At 49.7% G+C, this 24,429-nt stretch overlaps 1 protein-coding gene across 1 annotated transcript; it reads left to right on the top strand.

The window, feature by feature from the left end:
• Positions 1-683: 683 nt before the first annotated feature.
• LOC144103842 (phosphatidylinositol 4-kinase alpha-like) lies at positions 684-24,408 on the top strand. Its single transcript, XM_077636543.1, is given in 16 exon segments — positions 684-881; positions 2,315-2,731; positions 3,911-4,333; positions 6,616-6,903; positions 9,384-9,585; positions 10,814-11,022; positions 11,685-11,795; positions 12,526-12,821; positions 14,593-15,496; positions 16,051-16,963; positions 16,966-17,070; positions 17,073-17,784; positions 19,197-19,767; positions 20,811-21,101; positions 22,392-22,703; positions 23,354-24,408. Coding segments are annotated over 16 exon segments (6,312 nt in total). The 5' UTR covers positions 684-770; the 3' UTR covers positions 23,801-24,408.
• The last annotated feature ends 21 nt before the right edge of the window (positions 24,409-24,429 follow it).

Genomic DNA, 24,429 nt, shown 5'->3' on the forward strand with positions numbered 1-24,429 from the left:
TATGAGAGACGCCGTAGTGAAGGGCTCCGGAAATTTCGACCACCTGGGGTTCTTTAACGTGCACTGACATCGCACAGTACACTGGCCTCTTGAATTTCGCCTCCATCGAAATTCCACCGCCGCGGCCGGGATCGAACCCGCGTCTTTCGGGCCGGCAGCCGAGCGCCGTAACCACTCAGCCACCGCGGCGGCTCGACACCCAGGAAGAGGACAAGAATGAAGACCTACAGGTGGCAATGCCGGCCACTCTCAGTGTTTTTGTTTTATTCACTTCTACGAGATTGTATCCTAAATATTTCCTTTAATTGATCTGTGCTTTATTACACTAAGCATTTTCATTAGCTTGCAACCAGTTGATCCTCTTCTCTGCCATCCTCACTGAACCCGGTTCACGTGGTGGTGGTGGTTACAGCTTTATTGCCACAAAATGGAAGGGATTAGTGGGGTTGGGGCGAGTTCAGTCCCCTTTCGTGGGTATACGCCATGCCACTTATATAGTGCCTAGAATATACTTGCAGGATATTCTAGGCACCATACCACTAAGGAAACAACAACAGTAATATCTGGGGCCACGTTCCAGGCAACGGACAACGATGAAAATTGAGAAGACGAGTGCCACGTGACATGCAGGGGACAAAGAAGAAAACTTAGAAAGCGCGTGCCACGTTCGCTGCCCCGTTCGATTTCCACAGAACAACAGGCCGCGCGGAGCGCCCCTCCACGGTCCTGTCCAGGACCCGGTGGCGGCCAAGGCCCCCGGAGAAACGACAATGGCAGCCCCCGCCATGCTGGCCCAGGAGCGGGAGCGCGCGGCGTTCCGGCACAGCCTCATGGAACTGTCCCGCTGCCTGGCTCGCCTTCAGCCAACGCCTTGGCCCAAGGTGAGAGGGCGAGGGTTTCGAGAACGGTGGGCGACCGTCGTGGAACGCAAATACCACGATGCACTAGCAGAGCCCAGTTGCAAGTACCGTTAAATTGTTTCAAGTTATAATTTCGTCTTTTGACACGGTAAATGAGGTTAAGCGGGACCATGGTTTGGCGGATTCAACATTGGAGAAGTTAAGCTTTCAAGGTCGCACACATTGTGCTAACCATGATAAACAAGTTAACCGCAGGGCAGTTTGCCATGCTGCTATACGCCAGGGTTCACTAAACCGTAGTTAAGCCTCAGGCTTTTCATTAGGGTTAGTCTTGGGCTAGCTATGCCGTTGCCAGTTCTTTGCCTGGTATGTCGTGTGTGTATATATATCGTGCTGTCAATTGCAGCAAACACTGTCTGCGCTGTCTGCTCGATGCCAGGAGGGCCGAATAAGCAACACAAGCGCAACTCGCGCATGATAGCTTTACCCAACAGCCGCGAACACATACAGCTAGTTTCCTGCCGTGGAAATGACGCCTTTTGATCTTCATGGCACTTGGAAGTGAGATTGATCTCTTTGTGCGCAGTGCTTCAGCTGCAGGCAAGATGCCATCGCGTTGTTCTACCTACAGGTAGCAAAGCTGACCATGAAACCGGTGCACGGCGCTGTATCAATCGACTGGAATTTATTCCTGACAAATTCAGCCACGAGGGGGATTCATGTTGATTAAACGGCATTGACGCCCATTGGCCGTATACAGCTCAAGAACGCAACGACAAGTGTCATTTGAAGGAAGCAGTTTAGAAAATGGCGACTATGTTTCGTGATTACACCGCGATCAATCTCCTTGTTTAAGTTAGCGATCTGCCATGCCAAGGTAGCAGGTGCAACACGATCAACCGCAACAGCCTGTCAATGGGTCGACACCATTCTCTCGGCAGTCTCCTTTTAGTTACAAGTAGTTGAGAACTTTAGCGTTTATTTTCGTTCAGAATAGTTTTCGATGTGAGCCTCAGACATGTGTCCATGGCAATGGTTGCTCTTGAAACCGATATTTTTAGCCATGTGGACAGGGCATGTAATGGGAACAAAGGGTAACCGATGGTTTAGCGGTAACAGACTGGATTTTAAAAGCAGGGAATTGCAGCAGCGGGCGGCAGAAAGTTAGGTGGCCAGTTGAGATTACGAAGTTTGTGGGGATACGGTTGCCGCAGATGGCAAAAGACAGGGTTATTTGGAGAGACATGGGAGAGACCTTTGCCTTTCAGTGGGCGTAGTCGGGCCGATAATAAGTGTCAAAGGGGTCCTGGAATTAGATGCAATCGTGGATACAGGTGGCGTAGGGAGGTTGTGTGTTTTCTTGTTAACACTTGCTTCTAAGAAAAGGCGTGAAGTTTGGCTAAGGGTGATAAACGTCCCTGCTGTTGCCACCACACGTGCCCCTGTGCCCGCAGGTGGCCAAGGTGATGTCCGCCTGCCCCGTGGAGATGTCCCGCGGCGTGTTCCGCATCGACCAGCGGGGCCAGGACTCCGTGATCGCACTCAGCGTGTACCTGATGGAGTCCGGCTTCCAGCACCGCGAGCGCATCGTGCCCTACCTGATGAAGCTGCTGCGCGGCCTCCTCAAGGCCAGCTTCTCCGAGGAGGTCAAGTACGAGCCCGACGAGCGGATCCCAGTGCGCGAGCGCTTCTGCTTCCTGCTGCACACGGTGCTCTCGGACGTGGCCTACCACTGCGAGGAGTTTAGCGAGGAAATTGGCAACTGCCAGACGGAGTTCCTCGGAGCCCTGGTGCGCATCTGCGCCAGCGCCCAAGCCGCCAGCACGGCGAGCCCTGAGCCCTCCAGTACTGCGGCCACGCTCAACGTCAAGGTGAGTACCGCGCCTTAGGCTTCTCTTAAGTAGTCTGCGGGGCTGAATGTGTGTAGGTGCTGAGGATAGGCGGCCTTGCAGCTTCTAGATGAGCTTTTATTGGATTGGACAGGTTACAATAGGATAGATGAGTTGCGGTTTGTTTAGTCCTTGTGTCCTTATTTGTGCTCTCGTCGTGCCTTGAACGGTTATTGTGTCATGAGCCACATGTTCTAATGTAGTATCTGTTGTGGTTGTTCCTTTACTGTATGATGTTTAACGTCCCAAAGCTACTCAGGTAATGAGGAACACCGTATTGGAGGGGTTCGGATAATTTCGACGTCCTGGGGGTTTTTGAACGTGCACTTACGCACGCACAGTACACGGGCCTTTAGCATTTCTCCTCCATCGAAATGCGACTGCCGCGGACGTGGTCGAACCCGCGTCTTCCGGGTCAGCAGCTGAGCACCACAACCACTGAGCCACCGCGGTGGCTTAAGTTGTCCTTTTAAGCGTGTTGTCTTTGATTCTGAGAATTTCAGCCTTCTTTGTTTAAACTACAACTACTTCTCCATCCGTTCAGAGCTACAGTCTCGGAGGCTTGACTGGTGGAAGATGTATTGACGCTTCTGATGCATACTTCACTACAGGGCACCATTCTTACAATGCTCCCATAGACTCGGTCGTATACACTTTCTTCCGTGTTGTCAACATTACTTCGGCATGAACCTGAACATTCTATTCAGCACCAGCTAGGACTGTTTCCAATGCTGGAACAAAAAGTGCCATTTGACGCCACGGATTCCTGATCTAGTTTATTTTTGTCCATCCCGCTTAAAAAACAAAAGAGCACGATACACAAAGTCGTGGGTCATCCTCGTATGGTAGCATGTCTTGTTTGCGCTGCTTCGAAGCAGAGAAGTTCCAGTGGACAGCACTGCGCAGCAAAACTGCGCTTGTCTAATGGGACAACCTTACGCGGCTGCTTGAAAGGTGGGGTTCTTGGCCTCGAATCACAGACCACAACAAATTTTTCAGGAAAAATGAGTTGTGCAGCTTTCCTATGTAGCTGCGTACTCAATGCTCAGATTAATCCTGGTGTGACGTTAATCCCGCTACTCCATCTTTGGGTACTCCCGTAAGCGTATTATGCGAACTACTTAGGTCTGACGGGGATATGCGGCTTCTCGACCTCCCCAGGTCGGCCAGACTGTGGTCCCGCTCATCATCGGCACCTGCCGCGCGCTGGGCCGCGCCAGCTTCGAGGCACCCTTCCTCATCTGCCACATCTTTCCGGCTCCCGATAAGGTGGACTTCATGGAGGAGGAGATGGGCGCCGAGAATTATCTCAAGCGGAAGAAGCAGGCCGAACTGTACAACCCGATCCTGGTGTCGCGCCGCGCCATGGTCGACTATTGGATGCCCAGGGCGTACCGCGGCTCTGCCCGAGAACGCAGGGAGGCCCTGAGGCCCTACGAGAACATCACCACGCCCATCGCGTTCAAGGCATCCTCATTCCTGTTCAGGACGTTCGGCTCCAGCTTTAGCCAAATGCGGATCATCAGTGAGCGCCATGACATCGTGCGCAAGAGCCACGTCAAGTTCTCGGCGAACAGGATTCAGGTGCGTGCTGTATTGAAGCGTTTGTGACACGTGGATACCGGCACTAACCCAAGTCGACAATGCATGGCTGCCATAGTAAAAACGGAGCGTATTGCAGCAAAAATTCTAGCAAAACCATTTAAGGAGAGGTTTACTTCGTATAGTTTAGATAGCCACTCTGAGTGCTTCGTCGTAGTGTTATTGGTTTACGTCTGTAGCATACTGCTGCAGTCAAACTTTTGCTTGTGCAGCTTATGCCACAATTAAACACATCATCACGCAGTCCCTGCAAGTGCATTAGTTTTCCAGTACATTTGGTTTTAATACTCTAGCACTTTAGCTGTTTGTCTGAAGCCGGCTTTGTGGTAGGCTGCTCACCTGACCAACCTGCCGGAGTATACAGGTTGTCGAGGCTAACTTTAGCCAAGGGTTAAAAAATAAGATATTTGAGGCAGGCCAGGGAAAGCACTTACATACAGCTACTAGCTGGCTTGCGCATCTAGGCAATTTTTTGTATTGCTATTAATTAAGTAGTAATTAAGATAATTTTTTTAAATGCGTAAATATTGACTATAGAGCAGATGTGAATAGCAAAGTTCGAGAGATCCTTCAGAAACCCTCATTTCATTTATTTGCGAAAGAGAAAGCTTCACGTGTGTCTTTTTGCCGAGCTTCGTACGAAGCCCGCGAAATACAAAAAAGAAATCACGTGACTAGCGCGGACGGTGGTTGCGACGCCCGCGCGAGCCAGTCTGCAAACTCGACGGTGCAACCACCGTCGACATATCGGCCCGCCGGAGCAATGGGGTCGTCGCGCCATACCAGCGGGCGATTTCGTTCACTCAATCCAGGATTGACAGCAGCACAATCGTGGTGCGCGAATGCGCTAGTCACGTGATTTTTTTTTTGTATTTCGCGGGCTTTTTCTGGAGCTGGGAAAAAAGATACACGTGAGGCTTTCTTTATCCCAAGTAAATAGAATGGGGTTCTATGAAGGTGCTCACCAACTTTGCTATTCACATTTGCTCTATAGTCAATATTTACGCATTTAGAAAAAAATATAATAATTGGTTTTCTGGGGAAAGGCAATGGCGCAGTATCTGTCTTATATATCGTTGGATACCTGAACCGCGCCGTAAGGGAAGGGATAAACGAGGGAGTGAAAGAAGAAAGGAAGAAAGAGGTGCCGTAGTGGAGGGCTCCGGAATAATTTAGACCACCTGGGGATCTTTAACGTGCACTGACATCGCACAGCACACGGACGCCTTAACGTTTTGCCTCCATAAAAAAGCAGCAGCCGCGGTCGGGTTCGAACCCGGGAACTCCGGATCAGTAGCCGAGCGCGCTAACCACTGAGCCACCGCTAGAAAAATTATCTTAATTGCTAATTAATTGCAAAACAAAAAAATCCAATGATGCGCAAGCCGGTTGGTAGGTGTATGTAAGTGGTATCCCTGGCCTACCTCAAATATTTTATCTTCTAACCCTTGGCTAAAGTTAGCCTGGGCACCCTATATATATACTTATGAAGGGAGCTAACAGTCACTGAAACCAAGGTGCATAGGGGAATGTTTTTTTATGTGTTGTGCTTATCAGTGGGATGTTATGGTACTTAGATTAATAAATCGCTTAAAGAAAATTAATTATAAAGAAACAGAAAAAACAACCATGCCGCCGGTGGGATCCGAACCCACGACCTCCGAATATCGCGTCCGGTGCTCTTACAACTGAGCTACGGCGACGGCTGTCCAATCTGCTGCTCTCGTGGGAATTTATGTTCATTGGGTGTAAGCGAACCTTGAGAGTGTTCACCAGCGCCACCCTCGACCATAGCGGCGGACGTAGCACGTCCTGTAATACCGCGAGTGTGACGTGGAACGTCATCCAACGGCTAGGGCGGAAACTGTGCGGGAGCCCTCTTAAGCTACCTATGGCATCAAGACTGCCAGAACCGAGACCCTCGTTAAGCTATTAGCAGATAAGTTAAATTAAATGAGGGGCCCGTTTGACAAACTTATGAAGGGAGCTAACAGTCACCGAAACCAAGGTGCATAGGGGAATGTTTTTTTTTATGTGTTGTGCTTATCAGTGGGATATTACTTAGATCAATAAATCGCTTAAAGAAAATTAATTAGAAAGCAGAAAAAACAACCATGCCGCCGGTTGAATCCGAACCCACGACCTCCAACGATATACGAGACATATACTGCGCCATTTCCTTTCCCCAAAAACCAATTATTATTATTATTATTAACTACGCAAATCAACCATCATTTTTTTTTTTTGCATTGGGCCCGTTCAAGGTAATCCTGGCATTTGCCGACCGCATCCTGTCGGACGAAATGATCGAGTACCTGGACCGATGTGCCGTGGACGCCTACGAGAGCGGCCAGATAGTCATCAACCCGTACCGCTCCTTCGGCGAAGTGCTGAAGCTGGTGTGGATCACGCTGCTCCAGGAGCTGCTGTGCTTCTACACGCTGGCCGAGAAGGAGGAGTGGAAGGTCAGCTCCCCCCTCTTCTACAGCCTCTCGAAGGACCTGCAGAAATTGGCCAAGCATCTCTTCCTAGCAGGCCAGAAGGACATACAGGTGAGGGGCATAACCACCAGGAAATTTCACTAAACCGTCGCTCTATGTACTCGCACAATTCAGGCCATACGTCTGCCATCATTTAAGGCGAATTACCGACACTGTACAGGAGTAGAAGCTCAGACCAATGCCATGCCAACCACGGCATGCATGCGAAACTGGTCAGTGGCAAAACCATGGTCCTGGAAACTTCTTAGACGCCATAACCTTTATGTGTGGGGAAACTTGTCGGGGAGTTAGTTTGTGTTCCTTATTGAAGAGATTTAACGGCAGAAGATGAAAACCACAAGAAGATGAAAGATGCTTGTACTCTGCTCTAGTAATTCTTTTGAAACAACGTACAGCCGACCGCTCATCGAGTGAGATTAGACTGCCCGGCGCAGTAGAGATAAAATTTGAACAGGGAACGAACATGCGCACAGATAACCCTTTTGGAACGAGGGCTGTCGACTCGGCTGTTCTGCTTTGTGCGGAGAAACCCCCGCGAAGCAGGTTTTATGGCCTAGTTCTGAGAGCGTTTGTTTCGTACTCTATTGAGTTTCTGGTTATGGATTTGATTGAGCACTCAACGTTCCAAGCACGACGCTAGTGCACCGTTTGTGGATAGCGTCAAGAAAGCGTTTAGTAATTTGTTGCTATTAACTAAATTATTGTTTCGATGTCAGGGCTCCTCTGCAATTACTTTATAAAAGTAGCGATTGCAAATGGTTTCCTGGGCGTGCTAGGCTGTTTATCGAAAAAGTGTGCTCTTTTCAGATATTCGCATTATATGCAGCCGATAAAGGCGACATTGGCCGAAGCTTTTTGAGGCTGCAAGTGGAAAACAGCTGGCGATGGGCGATGGGCAAGAGCTGCATAGCACTAATCACAACAGCCTAGCACACGGCACTAAGTACAGCAGCAGGAATTATGGGCATGCCCTTGCACTTTCTCATCATCATCAGGCTCAGCAGCGCCCGGCAGTCGACGCTCGCGCGGTATTTTCAAAATTGGCCGGCTGCACAAACTACACTTGGCATAGCACATGTCGCTTTATCAATCCTCTTTTCCCGAAATCAGCCTTTTATGGCATTCCTACGCTTCTGCAGGCATTCTGCCGATTTTTATGTGAAGTTGAATTCGAATTACCGTTCAGGTATTCTTAAGTTATGGAATCTGCCCGAGCAACGAAGAGCCTCACCAGTTCATAGCTTCCTCGCACGTTCTTCGCAGCAACTTCAGATTGGACATGCCTCTTCCCTTTGACAGCCAGCCGGAACGCTGTGTCAACCACCGCGTTTAAATATTCTGCAGAACTTCCGCCACTTATTCGCATTATTTGTTTTCTTGTACAGGCAATAGGCTTTATGAAGCTTCACTACGCTAGATAAAGCCGTTCTTCGCATGTCGCTAAATTTGGCCTTCCCAGAGCCAGAGGTCATCCTTTCGCGGGGTAGAGGTGTCCACCGAAATGTCCACATCTGAGAGTTACTGCGCCCTTTCCTTTCGTCAAAAACGTTTCCTTTCCACAAAACACATGCTTTCGCATTCCTCCACGTAAACATATTTAAGTGCCCTCAGTTGCGTTCCGCCTTCATCGAAGCGCGAGCGCTGCGAACGGGTTCGAGCCCGGGTACTCCTCAGTAGACGAGCGCCTTAACCACGGAGCCACCGCGGCGGATACATATCCAGTGTGCGGAACGCACTCATCGTTACAGACGCCAAGCCGTGTCTACTTGGCCGATACACTACAGCTTTCGCTCTCTATCCAGGTATAGCAGTAGCTTGGTTTATGGTTTGGTTTATGGGGGTTTAACGTCCCAAAGCGACTCAGGCTATGAGGGACGCCGTAGTGAAAAGCTCCGGAAATTTCGACCACCTGGGGTTCTTTTACGTGCACTGACATCGCACAGCACATGGGCCTCTAGAACTTTGCCTCCATCGAAATTCGACCGCCGCGGCCGGGATCGAACCCGCGTATTTCGGGCCAGCAGCCGAGCTCCGTAACCACTCAGCCACTGCGGCGGCAGGTAGAGCAGTAGTTAAACCGCAGCTAATTTTTTTTTATACGAGTACATCTGCCGCAGTCGCGGTGTTGTGATTATTTGAGCTCTACGGGGAGGATAAGAAATACAGGAATGAGGACAAAAGGGCCTTGGGATATTCCAAACAAAAAAAAAATTGGTGGTAGTTCAGCTCTGGTTAAACCTGGAGTGACGCAATAGCTACAGCTGGCCGAGTGGAACTAGCTCAATTGAACTGCAGCGGCTGCTCCGGACCACGTGGCTGGTCACGTGATCTACCACGTGACCACGTGGCGGTGGTGGCGCAGCCGAAGTGTGGCGGCACTCCCCCCCCCCCCGGCTGAAGGCACGAAATGGAGCTATTGCTACAAAACATGAGCTATGATAGGCTATCGCCTGCTCATATATCTTGTGTAGGCTAAGGAAATCTGGATCTGAATTTTCTTTTTTTCTGCACTGCGTGCATTACGGGCGCAGGTGAAGGCGTACGACGTAAGTGAGCAGGAGCAGAAGGAGCTGCAGCACATGTGTGTGAACCGGTTCCGCGTCAGCGTCCAGACGGTGGCCACCTGCGTCGACATCCTCGTCTGGTCCGAAGGGGACGAGAGCGGCGCCGACCTGCTTTGCGGGAAGCTGGCCGAGAAGCTCATGACGCCGCACGGACTCAAGCTGGCGCTGGGTGCGCGCCAATTACTTACTTGGTCGATGGTTTGCGGGTGGTTGTAGCTAGCGCCACCTGCTACATAGTTTCAGGCTAAGCGTGCCCAAAATGGTTATGTGCGCTTTTGGCGCTGGAGGCCGACCCCTAGCCTCCCTTTTGCAGCCCGTATCTCCATTTACCAATCTGATCACTGACGATTGGAGAGAAATTAGGTTGCATGGTTTGCAGAAGCCGCTCGTGTGGAAGCTCATCCACTGAGCGAATCATGTGGAAGCCTATAGATATTAAGAATTTGCTTGCCAACACTCATGAGGTTTTTGTAGACAGCTTCCTTCATAGATATTTCCACTAATGTGTTAAACTACGTACCGATAATTTAATTTACCCTTTATGCACTATTGTTATTTGCAAAGATCTGTATGATAATAAATTTGAGTTACTTATCTGTTAAAGGGATATTGATGCCTTGCTGAGTCGGCAGCGTTCAAAGTACACCACGCAGACGTCCGAGAAAACAATGACTCGATTGGAAACAATGCAAACATCACGACTACTGTCCGGGCAGCACTCTTCTGTGACGACATTTGTACGATATGACTTTTTTTGATCGGGGACCGCGTTTAAGGGAGTTCGTATTTTTTGAACAACTGGGAAGGGCGTTGGCATGATTTTAGGCTCTATGCACACGTACTGCACTGCACTCTGCGTCGCCTTTCAAATCGACGTCCTGGCAAAGGTCCTCTAGATCACGAATTCTTGTCTCAGTGTGGTCTTGTGATATCAAAGTGAATGAACAACTTTTTTACGTAAGTTTTCTCTTTTTATGGGAACACCGCCGCAGTAAGCGTCACAACGCTTCGGCAGGCTTTCAAGAAATGTTCAAGCAAGTCAAAGATTTAGGAATGCTTTTCGTTGTTGAAATACACGCGATGAGTCAGCTTTAAAGCTTTGAAAATGACTGCAAGCTGGACACCTTTCAAGAAAGAACGGATGAAAACGCTCAAATCATGTTCTGTTTTCTGGTGGAAAAGTACAGTAAACAGTGAATTCGTGCCGATAGTGGCCATGGATTGCATATTCGTACTGCGAAGTCGAACAATTCATGATTTTTTCCTGAAGACACTAGACTACTACTGCGCTTGCTTACAGTGAGGAATCATAGAACAATGCGGGACAAACCTTACAACCCGAGCTCACAAGTAAAGGCAGTCGTGATTAAATCTTGCGTACAAAACTTGCTGCTTAGGTCACCTTCCGATCCTGATCGTCTGCCTGGATGGCATCCGGACACTGGGCGAGATGTTTCCGCTGATCGTTGACGTGTGCGTCCTGGCGGTGCGGGACTTCCTTAGCGGCCCGGCGCCCGTGCTCCTCAAGCTGTACCAGTGCATGGAAGAACTGACCAGCGGCGACCACGCCGCCGTTAGGACCATCTGCCAGGCAGCGCTAAGACAAGTCAGTGCCTTCGGATAGAAGTCTCTTACAAGTGGATGTCTGCTTGCGTTGGTCGTCGTAATCATGAAAAAGTCCTTGGAGACTTGTTCCATTCATCTGCAATCTCCCTTTTTTCTCGAAGTGTCTACTCTTTATAACATGCCACTGCTTATCTGCTCTCCGCACCATACCCTGCTGCGCTTAGGCTGCAGTGAGGGGATTATAGGCAAGGCAAGAGCTACCGGATAATGATCGCCCGCATCAGTCTTTCTTGTATTCTCTTCTCGGCCGAAACGCTTGCGTAAGTGACGTCACAAGTCGAGAGTTCAGCTGACAGTTGCCGAGAGCTTGCAGTATTTTGAACAATCCTTTCGCTCCAAAATGTTTAAGGCAAGGGACCTAAACTGACTTCTTGTGGCAGTAACTGCAAGTGGTATGCAGATCAGAAGTCTCACAACACGGCATCTTTTCATTAGACCCTCTTTTGCATGTCACTCCTTGAAAGAAGGAACGTGTAAAAGATCACACAAGTCCATTCGTAATGCTAAGCAAATAACGATATTCATTTGTACGATTCCATAGGTCGTTAAAAGGAAGTGCTGCAGACCCTCCAAAAAAGCTTCTTCGGGATGAATTTCGCTCCAAGACTTGAGTAAGTTATGTTAACAAAGTTTCTTGCGCAGGTTCGCGATGCAGCCATCGAGTGCCTATGCGGCCTTCTTCGAGTGGGTATCGAACGAGACCCCGAGATCGTGCAGGCGTACCTGGCTTCCGCATCGAACAGACTGTTTCAGGTATGCTAAAAATTGCCTAGGCACGTAGTAAATAAAACGCTGCAGTGGTTCGAAAAAATCGGGTTCATTAATGCTATCAAATTCGCAGGATACTTGAGCGCCGTTCACGCTAGTTACTGATTGTTTATTCTTGTGGCGTTAATCGGAATAGCGCTTGCTGAAATAAAATTAAGGGGCGTTCACAGATTGTGAGAACTGCTTTTTTTTTCAGCTGGTTAAGGGAGTCACGTGGAAAGAGGGCCGTGGGGGCCACGTATATCCACGGAGGTTATGATGATGAGTAAGAGATTCAGTCGGTCCGGCAACGAGATGAAAACTAGTAGCCCACATGAGTTACATAGCCCATGATTGTTACCCGCCCGTAACGTGACTGAGGGGCCACGGCGCATGACGATACTAATGGTTGCCCGGGAACGTCAGTACACGCGGAAAACGCGATCTCCACCGAAGTCCTTTATGACCTGGTAAAAAACCTGACCTCCTGGTCTTAATTATTTGATATTGCGACGTGGCTACGGCATTCGGCTATTGAGCATGAGCTTACAGAAGCTGATTACGATGGCGAGGAAATGCAAGATTCAAGAGGATACGCTCAAACACACTGTCGCAATAAAAAACACAAAAAATACGCTCAAGTGGTGGAAATTAATACAGAGCTCTCTGACGCCTGTTTCGTGGCCAGGTTGCAATTAGGCGACACGCGAAAACCTGCCTGTTGTGGTGTTGGCAGGCCGAGATCAGCGGTGGAGAGGGCGCCCTGATCGCCATCAACACGGTAATGGCGCTGGGCAAGCTGGCGGTGGCGCTGCGGGGCACGCCCAGGACGGAGAAGTCAGTGCTGCAGTTCTTCCAGCAGCGCTTCTGCAAGCCACCGTCGACGCTGGACACGCTCATCGTGGACCAGATGGGCCGCATGCTGGTCGCCAAGGGGAACAGGGCCGTGCGCGACGAGATCGTGAAGATGCTCACCATGGTCACCCTGGTGTCCAACTCTGTGCAAGCAAAGCTCGCCGATGCCGACACCAAGTGAGCGTGCAGGCAGATTGAGAGATTTAAGGGGTAACGTTACTCCTTCACGAAATGTTCAGCTACATACAATAAGGAAGAGAACACTCAGTTCACGCAAAACAACGAAATCGTTTTACTTCGGCCCAAGATTGAGAAAAAAAAACTAGCATCGCTATCAGTAGTCCAGATATAATTCACTCGGAACACAAATAAGACTCATCAGCTCAAGGCCCACTGCAGAACGAAGGCCTCCCTCGTTAGTGCCAAAGACCTCCCAAAGTCCTTCAGGGTAGCGGAGTGGATGCCAAAAGAAAGCAAACTTAGAGGACGGCAGAGGGTCAGTCGGGCGAATGTTACTAGGAACGTTTATAAAGATTAGCATGGGAAAGTTCTTTGTCTGGCGATGGGCGTAGTTTGGATGTTCATTATGGTATGCCATCGACATCCACCACATCGCATCATGCAACCATAACCGTTCACTGGAATCCTTCTTAATCATGCATAGGGAGTAACTGCTGCATAAATAATGATGACGTGTTTCCTTTCATTCTATATGCGCCCGTTAGTAATCGTGGCATTACCTGAGGCGTCAGTGGCTGTGCTTCGATCTGTTCTCGCCAGTAGCGGTGTTTGTTGTAAAGTATTGCTTTTATGCTAGTTTATAACGCGAACGCCGTGCGCAGTCGGTGCAGAGGTCCTCAAAGCGCCGGTAGAGTATACATGGCATTTCACATGCACTTCACAAACAAGAGTCCTGCGTCGTGAAACAAATATGTTGCTTTCTTTTAGTTTTCAACATTTCTGTGTGTTTGCCGCTTGGCTACTGATCCAGTTCACGGGTTCGAACCCGACCGCGGCGGCTGCGTTTCGACGGAGGCGAAACGCTAAGGCGCCCGTGTGCTGTGCGATGTCAGTGCACGTTAAAGATCCCCAGGTGTTCGAAATTATTCCGGAGCCCTCCACTACGGCACACCTCTCTTCCTTTCTTCTTTCACTCCCTCCTTTATCCCTTCCCTTACGACGCGATTCAGGTGCCCGCCGATATGTGAGACAGATACCGCGCCATTTCCTTTCTCCAAAAATCAATTTACCCTTCTGTGAAGGTGTTTCGTAATTTGGGGCAGTTGTGGCAAGTGAAAATAGGAGGAAATTGTGCCCCCTTTTGTGCTGAAAAGTTCACGTTGGAATAAACCGTGGGACAGGTTCCCAGTCTCTGAACGCTGTTATTCAGTGAAAGAACTGCATGGAGCCACAGGAGTATACTTCTTGACAACAATTTACCGTGGAAGTTTTACACCGGAAACCTGTGCTGGGCGCTCCCTTGCTAATGGCATAGCTGAAACATATCCTATGGCCTTTTAGAAACTTAGATGGCACATTTCAGTAGGCCACGCAGCAGTTTCAATAGGCCCCCAGCCGAAGCACATGTCGAAAAAAGGTCGGCCGCAGATCCACGACAAAGTTCCCAACACATGCGTCGCCCATCGCTCAAAACAGTCTCCCTTGTCCCGAACCTCACGAACACCACCGGAAGCTTTCGACACTGCAGTTCCCAACACATGCGTCGCCCATCGCTCAAAACAGTCTCCCTTGTCCCGAACCTCACGAACACCACCGGAAGCTTTCGACACTGCAGACGAAAATTGCACTGTTCCCTCAGCAACGCAAGTTCCCATTTGCTGTCGCTCTGATTTCTACAGGCCTGAATTCAAACTACCAGTCTGTTTGCTTATCATTTCCTCTAATCATGAGCATGACAAGTAACATTGTTATACGCGCTTCTTCTCAGATTCCCCGGCTACAAGCACGTTGCTTTGCCCGTAATCAAAGTCCTCGTCAAAGTGGCCTCCGCGATTGAGGGAGCCGACGAGCAGCTAGAGTTGCTCAGCACGCTCCTCGAGCTGTTCGTGCAGATTGGCCTCGACGGGTGCCGATACTGCGAGAACCAGCTGGCTTTCAAGGACTCCGGCTGCGCGGCCAACATGGGCGTCCTGATACCCGTCATCTCTGCCTTGGTCCAGCGCATGGACCCAGTCGCCGGTGCAAAGCCTCGCTTGCACAAGCTCTTCTGGGACTTCTGGCTGTACGCCTCTCTCATGGGCTTCACCGTACTGTCGGGAGTGTGGCCCATTGACTGGTACTACGGCACGGCGGACATTGCCCTCAAGTCACCGATCCTGGTCTGTAAGGAACACCTGAGGCCGATCCTACAGTTCAACAACCCAGTCCGCCACGAAGCAGCGGCCATTGTTGACCTCAACGACGTCAAGTTTCAGCTTCTCAAGGAGCTCAAGGGAGGTACTGAGATCAGTACCATACTGTACAAGATGAACTTCCAACAAGCCACCTACCTCTTGTCGGTGAACGACTTGGAAGCGCTGAGGATCCAGAATTCAGTGACGACGAAGACGCCATACCAAACTATGATGCAGTACCTGGAGTTCCCGCTGATACAGAAGGACAAAGGAGGCATGTTTGTCTGCATGTCTGCGGTGGCCGATAAGGTGTTTGATATGTTCCTGGACGTCATGACCGATAAGCCCAAGCACGAGGACCGCGAAGCCGAACTAGAGGATGCTTTTGTCTTTCTCCTGGTGAAGTTCGTCGATCCTGAGAAGCAGATTCGCCGCGTCGCCGACAAGTTCATCTCGAACTTCATTGACCGCTTCCCGCACCTGCTTTGGAGCCGCAAGGTCAGACGCGGAAATTAACGTTTTTATTCTTGTCAATAAATATCAGCTTTAAGTTAGCATACCTAGGCAGCTAAAAGAGCTTGAGGGTAATGTAAAAAGCAGCTGTTTTCGGCGTCGTTCTTAAAGCTTACTTTATTACTTGGGGTGTACAGCACAGCAAAATAAATAAAAACTGCATCGATATGATCGTACATGTTCTGAGCGCAAATGGAAGATATGCTCTCAGCTTACTGGTCGCTAAAAGTTAGTTTCTTTCTGGGTAAACGTTGGATAGTCATTGTAGACCAGATCAGTAAGTTCTAACGGACACGATGGCCTGAATAATAGTCAACAGCCTTCTTAAATACCTTAAAGTGTTGTGTTAGGATCGTTGGTGTGAAGAACGCTCCCCATGTTTTATCCAGCGCCACTTGAGGACTAACATTATGTTTAGGAGAGTAACTCTTTGTGCACGGTAACGAAAGTTATATATATAAAAAAGCATTAGTCAAAAAGTTTGTTTAATGATTCCAGAGGCTAACTAACGGACACTTAATTGCTGTTCTGGCGGGCAGGTCCTCTGGGCCATGCTTGACATCCTGCAGGCTCTGGCCTACTCTCTGGAGCTCGACCCGAACGAGACCGGCCAAGAGGTGATCGTGCCATTCACCCAGTACTCGGTCACCCTGACCGACACCATGGAAGGCCGGGAAACCATCGTTCGCGACTTGGCCGCCCACTGCCAAGGCATCGTACAAGAAGCCGTGAAGTGGGCGCCCATAGCCACCCGCTCCCACCTCCAAGAGTACATGGTCACGAACTCTGAACTAGTCGAAGCCCTGACTCAGCACACAGGCGTCGGATTAGCCATTGAGAGCATCATGTTGTTTGCCGGCCTGAATGCCACCTCCTCGCCGCAGTCGACGTCGCTGCTGGAGCGATGGCCAGCCTGTGTCAAAAAAGACTACTCCGAATTCGTCTGTTCCATGGAGATTCGATGTCGGTACTCGGGCGAAGTCGCGGGCTTGCTCATGAGCTCGAAGAACACGGAGTACACTAGGAAGGAGCTCGCGGCCAAGCTTCTTAACCAGCTTCACACTAGCTGGAAGACCTGCAACAAAAAGCTCCACAAACGGTGCATCTTTCGAATCTGCGCTCTCCTGGTCAGTATGAAGAGCCTCGACCGGAAACTGCTGCGAGCGCTGTGCTGGTCGCCCGTCGAGTATTTCTCGGAGGAGCCCACCAGGAACGCCATCTACTGCTGGCAGTGGTTTCTTGCCGCCAAACCGGAAGAGGAGCTGCGCTTCCTCCACGAGATGTCTAGCGCGTGGCTCGCCACCGTCGAGCGCGAGCTGGGAATCTTCTCCAAGGACCCCGTGCAGACAGACCCGTGCGCCGTAGGCGAGAAAAGCGACCTCAAGCCGAAGGCGCCTTACATCGGCCCTCACGAGGTCTGGGTCAACTTCATCGTCGAGAAGATCGAGTCTGCCAGTTCAGCAGCCAGGCCGAGATCGAGATCTTCACCAACCTCATCTACCGCTCGTTCTCCCCCAATATCGGCGAGCCGAAGTTCAGCTGCCGCCACATAGCTGTCGTCGAACCAGATTCAACCTACTGAGCAGCGCTATGTCTCTTCTACAGAGCGACGCAGATTCTCTGAGTAGCCAGATGATCCGGAGTATCCTGCGGGAGCGCGTCTACTCTGCCAGCCTAGACTACTTCTGCGGCCCGCAGTTGTACCCGACCGAGCGGGGAGGCAAACTGCGAGAGAACATCCTCATGATGGTAAAGTTTTGGATGGCCATGCACAACGACAAGAAATTCCTACGTCGCACCAGCTTCGGCAGGGACATCGTGGGCAACCAGCTGGCCAATCGCAGCCAGGGATCCTCGGCCGGAAGCTCGGCACTCGAAAGCGGGGTCACACAAGGGGAGTCGTACCCGACGACACCAGCGGGCTGGCAGCAGCAGGGTTATAGCCGGCAGTCGACAGAGACCTCTACGACCACGAGGCAGAGCACGACGACAACTTCAAGGGAGATGCGTGAGACCCCGCTGGTGACAGACTCTGCGTACGCCAGGGAGTACCTGCGCAAGCGATCGCTGATACTGGCGCTGCTCTCCGTGGAGATCGAATTCCTGATAACATGGTACAATCCACTATCTCTGGCCGACAAGGTTGTGCCCGGGGAAGAGATCATCAGCGCGTGGAGGAGCCAGCATATTACGGAGAGGGGCTGGATCGAAATGGCCCAGTGCGCCTGGAATCTTTCGCCGGTCTTGGCTGTCTACCTGCCATGCCGTTTCCGGTGAGCTATCTGGAAAACCAACCACCTTCTTGAATATAAATCATCAAAAGAATGAATATGCGACCATAGTCAATATAGACAGGAATACTTGAGTTTAAAACGGTTGGAGGTATCTGAACTTATATTGAGCCTGTGATAGCACAAAAAAAACCGATTAACGTCGCTTAAACACAACTTTTTCTATCTGCTCTCATGTGATAACAGCTCGACTGATTGAATGTGTCTGTGGGAGCCGAGGTTTTACAGCATGCGCTCTTTGTCTTTGCAGTCTTTGCCAAAACTAAACAGGCTTCATGGCTTGCATCTCAGTCGTATAATGAAACACTTATGCTGATCTCAAAGCTCTAAATCTGTTTAAGGTAAAGAGAACCTTTGCTCATCTTTCGAGACCTTTCGATCTTCAAGGCAGTATAAGAGAAACACTTTGCGAGTGAAAAACAAACCACGCAGCCTGCCTACTGTTGACAAAGAATGACGTTTCTGATTGCCTATTTCTCTAACCTAATATTGTCACGTAGTGGTGACGGCAGTCCGCAAGACAGCGAAAAGGATTTTCTGAAGCAACTCTATTGCGCTGACTCGTGCCCACAAAAAACTCGTTGACTCGGCGGCGGCATAAGCAAGAGGCGCGTGCTCGGAGGTCGTCAATCAGAACGCCGCCAGCTCTCGGCTGGGCTCAATTTAAAGGTGACAAAGAAATTTCGGGATAAGGCACGCAAAGTAGCCACAGCAATCATGAACGACGCAAAATCGGCTCCGCCTGGCGGCGATCAATCGTGATAAATCAGGTTGCATTTTGTGTCGCAATCAAGGTGATAAAGACGTGTACTGGCGGCATTGAGCAAGAACAAATGAACATTACGAAGCTTTGTGGCAATGTGTTTTGTAATTTTTGCAGAACACGATGTTTTACACATTAGGATTCTGACAGTCAGAAGAACTCACTACTGGGTATCATAAGGCTTAGCTGGGCAATGTGACTAGTGGAATATCTGTGACCAAACGGCTCAAGCGATGTACGTGTTCTAGTCGTAGTACGTAGTCTCTTTGGTAAGCGCTATTTTCCTCACGTACGCAGTCGCAAAAAAAGTTAACGGGCAGAATAATAAAAATACGTTCAGGACACTTGCTGAATAGACTACCATCAGGAACGTACCCGAAAACAAGAACACAAAGGCACAAGTGAAGATTTTGGAAAACACGCTACACCTCCCTGGCTAAGGTCAGTGAAAGCACAGCTGTAAGTCGAGTTCCTGAGTGCTAGTTATACTAAAGGGTGTGTGAATTGAAAGAAAATTCCATCGCGATCAGCCCGTCTCCTGTCGTGTTCGTCTATTCGCTGCCTTGGTATGCTTCACCCTGTCTCGTATTTTCTATCAATCCGAATCAACTCTCAAAAACTATTTTTCCAGATCGTCCGACGCCTTGCGCGCCGAGGTCATCAGACTGGTGCAGGCCAACCCTGATCTCGTGTGCCACATGCCAGAGGCCCTCCAGTACATGATCACACCGGACTTCGTGCTCGAGGACAACCCGGACCTGTCCTACCTGCAAGCCTGGGCCCCCGTCTCCCCCGTCAAAGTGCTGGCCTTCTTCTCTCGCCTCTACTCGCCGCATCCCATCACCGCCCAGTACGCCATCAGGGTGCTGTCCTCGTGTCCCCCGGACGTGCTCATGTTTTACATCCCGCAGCTGGCGCAAGCCGTGCGCTACGACACCATGGGGTACATCCGGAACTTCATCATCACGTCGGCCAACATCAGCCAGCTGCTGACGCACCAGTTCATCTGGAACATGCGCACCAACATGTTCCGGGATGAGGACGGCCAGGAGAAGGATGCCGACCTGTTCGAGGTGTTCAACTCGATGATTGACACCATGGTCGGCAACCTGACGGGCAAGGAGAAGCTATTCTACGAGTCCGAGTTTGACTTCTTCACAAAGATCACCGCCATTTCGGGAGTGCTGCGACACTTCCCCAAGGTGGGTGGCTGGGAAATGATCCCGTACGTCTGGTGTACACCATTTTAGTTTACACGTATCGCAACACTCATTCTGGCTTGTCAAGTATTCAGGTTTGTCATGCGTTCTTTGGCATTAACGAGGTTCCGCAGCCTTGCATGACTTCTAGTGCATGTAGCAATGAGCAACAGCTACGGAGTTTCCGTATTAACACAACAATTTTAAGATTTTTTCCTATCTGCAGAACATAGCTAACTACACAGTAGGTGAAAGCTTACGAGTTCCTTAATATACATTGCATCGTCTAATACTGACCATATAAGTTTCTCGACACACACCATTCAAATTCGTTGGGGATGGCCAAGGAAGTGTTTTGTTGGAGCGCTAGCTGTTTGCGAACTACTGACCGTTAACAATTAAAGCTGCGGGTTGGCACCAATGGCCAATTTTGATATTGCTTCATATGGTAACGTCACTAGAACGTATTGTCACTGTAAAGCGACTATTGAAGAGACACTTAGGAAAGTTTGAAGTTCTCTGTAATGATAGGTTACCGTGTTCTACGTAACAAAGGGACCACTGTCACCAAAAATCGGGTTCTTATTTTTTATTCTTTCAGTTTTTATTTGCCAAGCACGCCTAATCAAAGACCTTGCGGGGCCAGTCAGTGATGCATTATTTTTAGAATAGTAATTCAGCGCTTCTTATTTCAGACTACCATACATACATGGCAGGTCAGCTAGCACCCGTCCTGTCATATCACTCTTTGTGTTCCTCTGAAATAACCAGAGGTGAATTACTATTCTTGAAACACATTCGCAGGTGAAATGCGTGCGTCGACATCAAATTTACTTCAAAGAGGTGGTAGCCTGTCCTGCTCATTTATGACGTAACGAGTTCTATTGGAGCACGGAAATCATAAGTGATTAGCACCACCAGAGCTTGTTTATGAGCTTGCCAGACAGTATGCATTTGATCTCCTTCTTCACGAGTTTGTGTACAAGGAATCCCTGGCAGTTTACGGCGGAAGTCATGTATATTCAATAATTCATTCACTCGTGCAGGGCCCGGAGCGGAAGCGGGCGTGCCTCTGCGAGCTGTCCAAGATCAAGGTGGAGCAGGGCTCATACCTGCCCTCCAGCCCCGAGGCCGTCATCGTGGACATCGACTACGCGTCCGGGGCTCCCATGCAAAGCGCGGCCAAGGCGCCCTTTCGAGCAAAGTTCAAGGTGCGCACCGTGGGCATCGAGAAGGTGCAAGAGATCGCAACAGCCGGCTACAAGGACCTGCGCGACGCCGGATACTTCAGCTCCTCCGATCTTCGCAAGGAGCACTGGCAGGCTGCCATCTTCAAGGTCGGGGGTTGTTGCCTCTTCTTTGCTAAGTTGAGACTTCGCATGAAAATTTCCAGATCGTCAGCACAACATAAAATCTTGCACTGACGTGCCGGTTTCGAAAGGAACACTATGCACAATGCTCAAAGGTCGGTTTAAGCACTCAGTGGCATTCGGCTATGCTTTAGTGAAAGTGAGACTTGAAACTTCCGAGACAGTTTAGAACCTGCAGATAAAGTCAGCTGGGACGATCTAAACCAATTTCACCACTGTTCCGCGCATATGAGTGAAATTCGATGTTCTCAATCAGTACGTATCATCGAAATTAAGTGAGCATGGTTACAAGCATGCATGCAGCCTGCCTTCTCTACAGGATGCCTTCATTGCGTAGGCGTTCGCACTAATGGCCACAACAAGATTCATTTAATGCACTACGACAGAAATGCGGCGACAATATATTTCTGATGTGAAGACATCAGCTCGTTCTCGCATTCCTGCATTTCTGCCTGCGCTGAGATAAGCTGGTTGCATACAGATCACAATTTGTTTGCTTTTTTGTGTGTGTGTGGGGGGGGGGGGGGGGGGGGTGTACCGTAGTTTCTAGGCATTTTCTCCTCACTGCAACCAGCATTTGTCGTGGAAACAGCGACCTGTGTCACAAAGTCAGTAGAATTCAAAATGAGGCAGCAGCTTGGGTTTTGTGGCTCTTTCTTTGCGGACGCATTGCTCTTAGAACTTACTTTGTATGACGCTTTAGTGTTGCCCTGTTTGCAGAGTGCGCTATACATCTTTAACGCCCACTGTAGATCTCTACGCTTTATACAGCTAGCAATAATGAGTCTTCGCAGCGCCTGTCACACTAAAAAGGTAGTTTTGAGTCAATGATTATAACTTTGAACTGAAAAAGAGGATAAATTTGTAGATTTTGAAGATACGCCTTATTTTGTGTGTACTCGTAGGTAACTCTAGGTGCAGCTTCGCAGTCGGCAACAAATAGGCTTTTGTAGAAGTTTCGCATTCTTTCTACTGTTTTAATTTCTGTTCTCTTGCTCTCATGGTATACTGCATTCCAACATATTTTTTGTAATAGTGGAGACCTCGTTGCTCTAGAATATTCGCTACTTGAAGCCTATGTTATTGCTATTTCTCATCCTTCAACAGCATGGCAGCTCAATGCAGGTAGGATCCAGCTGCACAGAAAGTTCCTTAGTGAATAAAAAGTTCGCCTTTTCCAAGCTCGTTCTTCACTACACGTTTACCGCATGATATCACAAGGTTCCAGGCCCTGCTTTTCGCTTTATTCTCATGCAGGTAGGCGACGACGTGCGGCAGGACATGTTGGCGCTGCAGGTCATCTCGCTCTTCAAGAACGTCTTCTCCATCGCCGGCATCGAAGTGTACCTGTTCCCGTACCGCGTGGTGGCCACCTCTCCCGGCTGCGGCGTCATCGAGTGCGTGCCGGACACCACGTCACGGGACCAGCTGGGCCGCCAGACGGACATCGGCATGTACGAGTACTTCCTGCAGAAGTACGGGGACGAGACCACACGCGCCTTTCAGGAGGCACGCAGCAACTTTGTAAAGAGCATGGCCGCCTACAGCGTCGCCATGTTCTTGCTGCAGGTGAGTATACAGTCTTTTTTTTTCTTTGTCCCCCGGCCATTCAAGCTGTATTGGAGCTTACATCAGTGCACACAGCACGCTATTTTGTTCTTAGTCGAGTGACGAGGCTCCAGGCACAAACCAAGAAACATTTTTTCCATGAAATGGAAACCAGCGATCGCTACCAGCCTACGCATGCCATACCTACAAATTTACTTCTGAAATTTGGCAAATATGGTTACAAGTGCAATAGCGAGCTCCGTTTACGCACGTCACTGCAGCAAATGACCTTTCTAATGTTATGACCCAACTGTGATGACAAAGTGAACTTTACAGTGATGGGCACTTCTAGTTTTCGCGTGACGTATACACAATTAAGCACGGCGATCCACATTTCGCATTTAGATGAAGCTGAAATGTCAAAACACTCTTGTTTTCTGCAATATCAGGTCACTTTGAAAGACCCCAAACGGTCGAAACTTTATACCGCGAAGTCCACCGCTGTGCTGAAAGAGCCAGTTATATGTATCCTGGAATCGGAGGGAAGCTTGCGGTTCAGGTCCCTGCCGTGAATTCATCCTTTGTAACACCGGCCCAACTTACGGCCTAATCGTATTTAAACATCCAACCTACCTGCATCGCATAAGGTCTGTTTATTCCTTTGCCACCAGGTGAAAGATCGCCACAACGGCAACCTCCTGCTGGATGACGATGGCCACATCATCCACATCGACTTCGGCTTCCTCTTCGAGAGCTCGCCCGGCGGCAACATCGGCTTCGAGCCGGACATCAAGCTCACCGAAGAAATGGTCATGATCATGGGTGGCAAGCAGGAGGCCGAGCCGTTCAAGTGGTTCACCGAGCTCTGCGTGCGCTGCTTCCTGGCCGTGCGGCCCTACCGGGAGGACGTGGTCACACTTGTCTCGCTGATGCTGGACACCGGACTGCCCTGCTTCCGCGGACAGACGGTGCGACTCCTGAGGCTCAGGTTCGCGCCCACCGCCACGGAGCGGGAGGCCGCGGCCTTCATGATCAAGATCATCAATGACTCGTACCTCAACATCAGGACGAGGACGTACGACATGATCCAGTACTACCAGAACCAGATCCCGTACTAAGACCAGTACGAAGACAGGACGCCCGTCGCGAAACGAAGAACTTGCGTTTCATTGATGTCTGGTACTGGGCACTGGTGTCGTCGTTGGGGTCCTTCAAGATCAAGACCAGGACTGGAGCGAGGCTTGTGGCAGGGCGTTCGTTGGTGCTTTCCGCACGGAACGATCACGGGTTCCTCGCCGCAGGTCGATGAGCCAACATTCCGCGCGGCCTATATTTTTTATTTCATAAGTATTGAATCCAATATTTTATAATTGAAGCTACCGGAACTACGTTGTTCATAAATTACAGAAATTACCAATATTTTAAGCTAGGAATTAGACTGTGCTCTGTCGTTCATAAATTACAAGCATAAATATTCAGCGTCAAAGCGGGCGGAGGACAATCACCATGTCTGAAGGCGTAAAACCTGTAACCTGTTTTCAAAGACGCTTCTCTCGTCTCTCTGTGCGGTGTGTTGAGAGCTCACCTACAGCATTCGACCCGCTGACAGCGTCGTTCGGTGCTATGATTAGGAATAGTTCACTTCCGAAGGCAGTTCGTGCGACTGCGGTAATCAGTTGGTAAAATGTATTCGTGTTGCGATTAAATTCATCACGTTACAATCTGATTCTGCGGCTATGTTTGAACT

The sequence above is a fragment of the Amblyomma americanum genome, chromosome 9 (genome assembly GCF_052857255.1).
Source record: "Amblyomma americanum isolate KBUSLIRL-KWMA chromosome 9, ASM5285725v1, whole genome shotgun sequence".
Classification (NCBI taxonomy): Eukaryota; Metazoa; Arthropoda; class Arachnida; order Ixodida; family Ixodidae; genus Amblyomma; species Amblyomma americanum.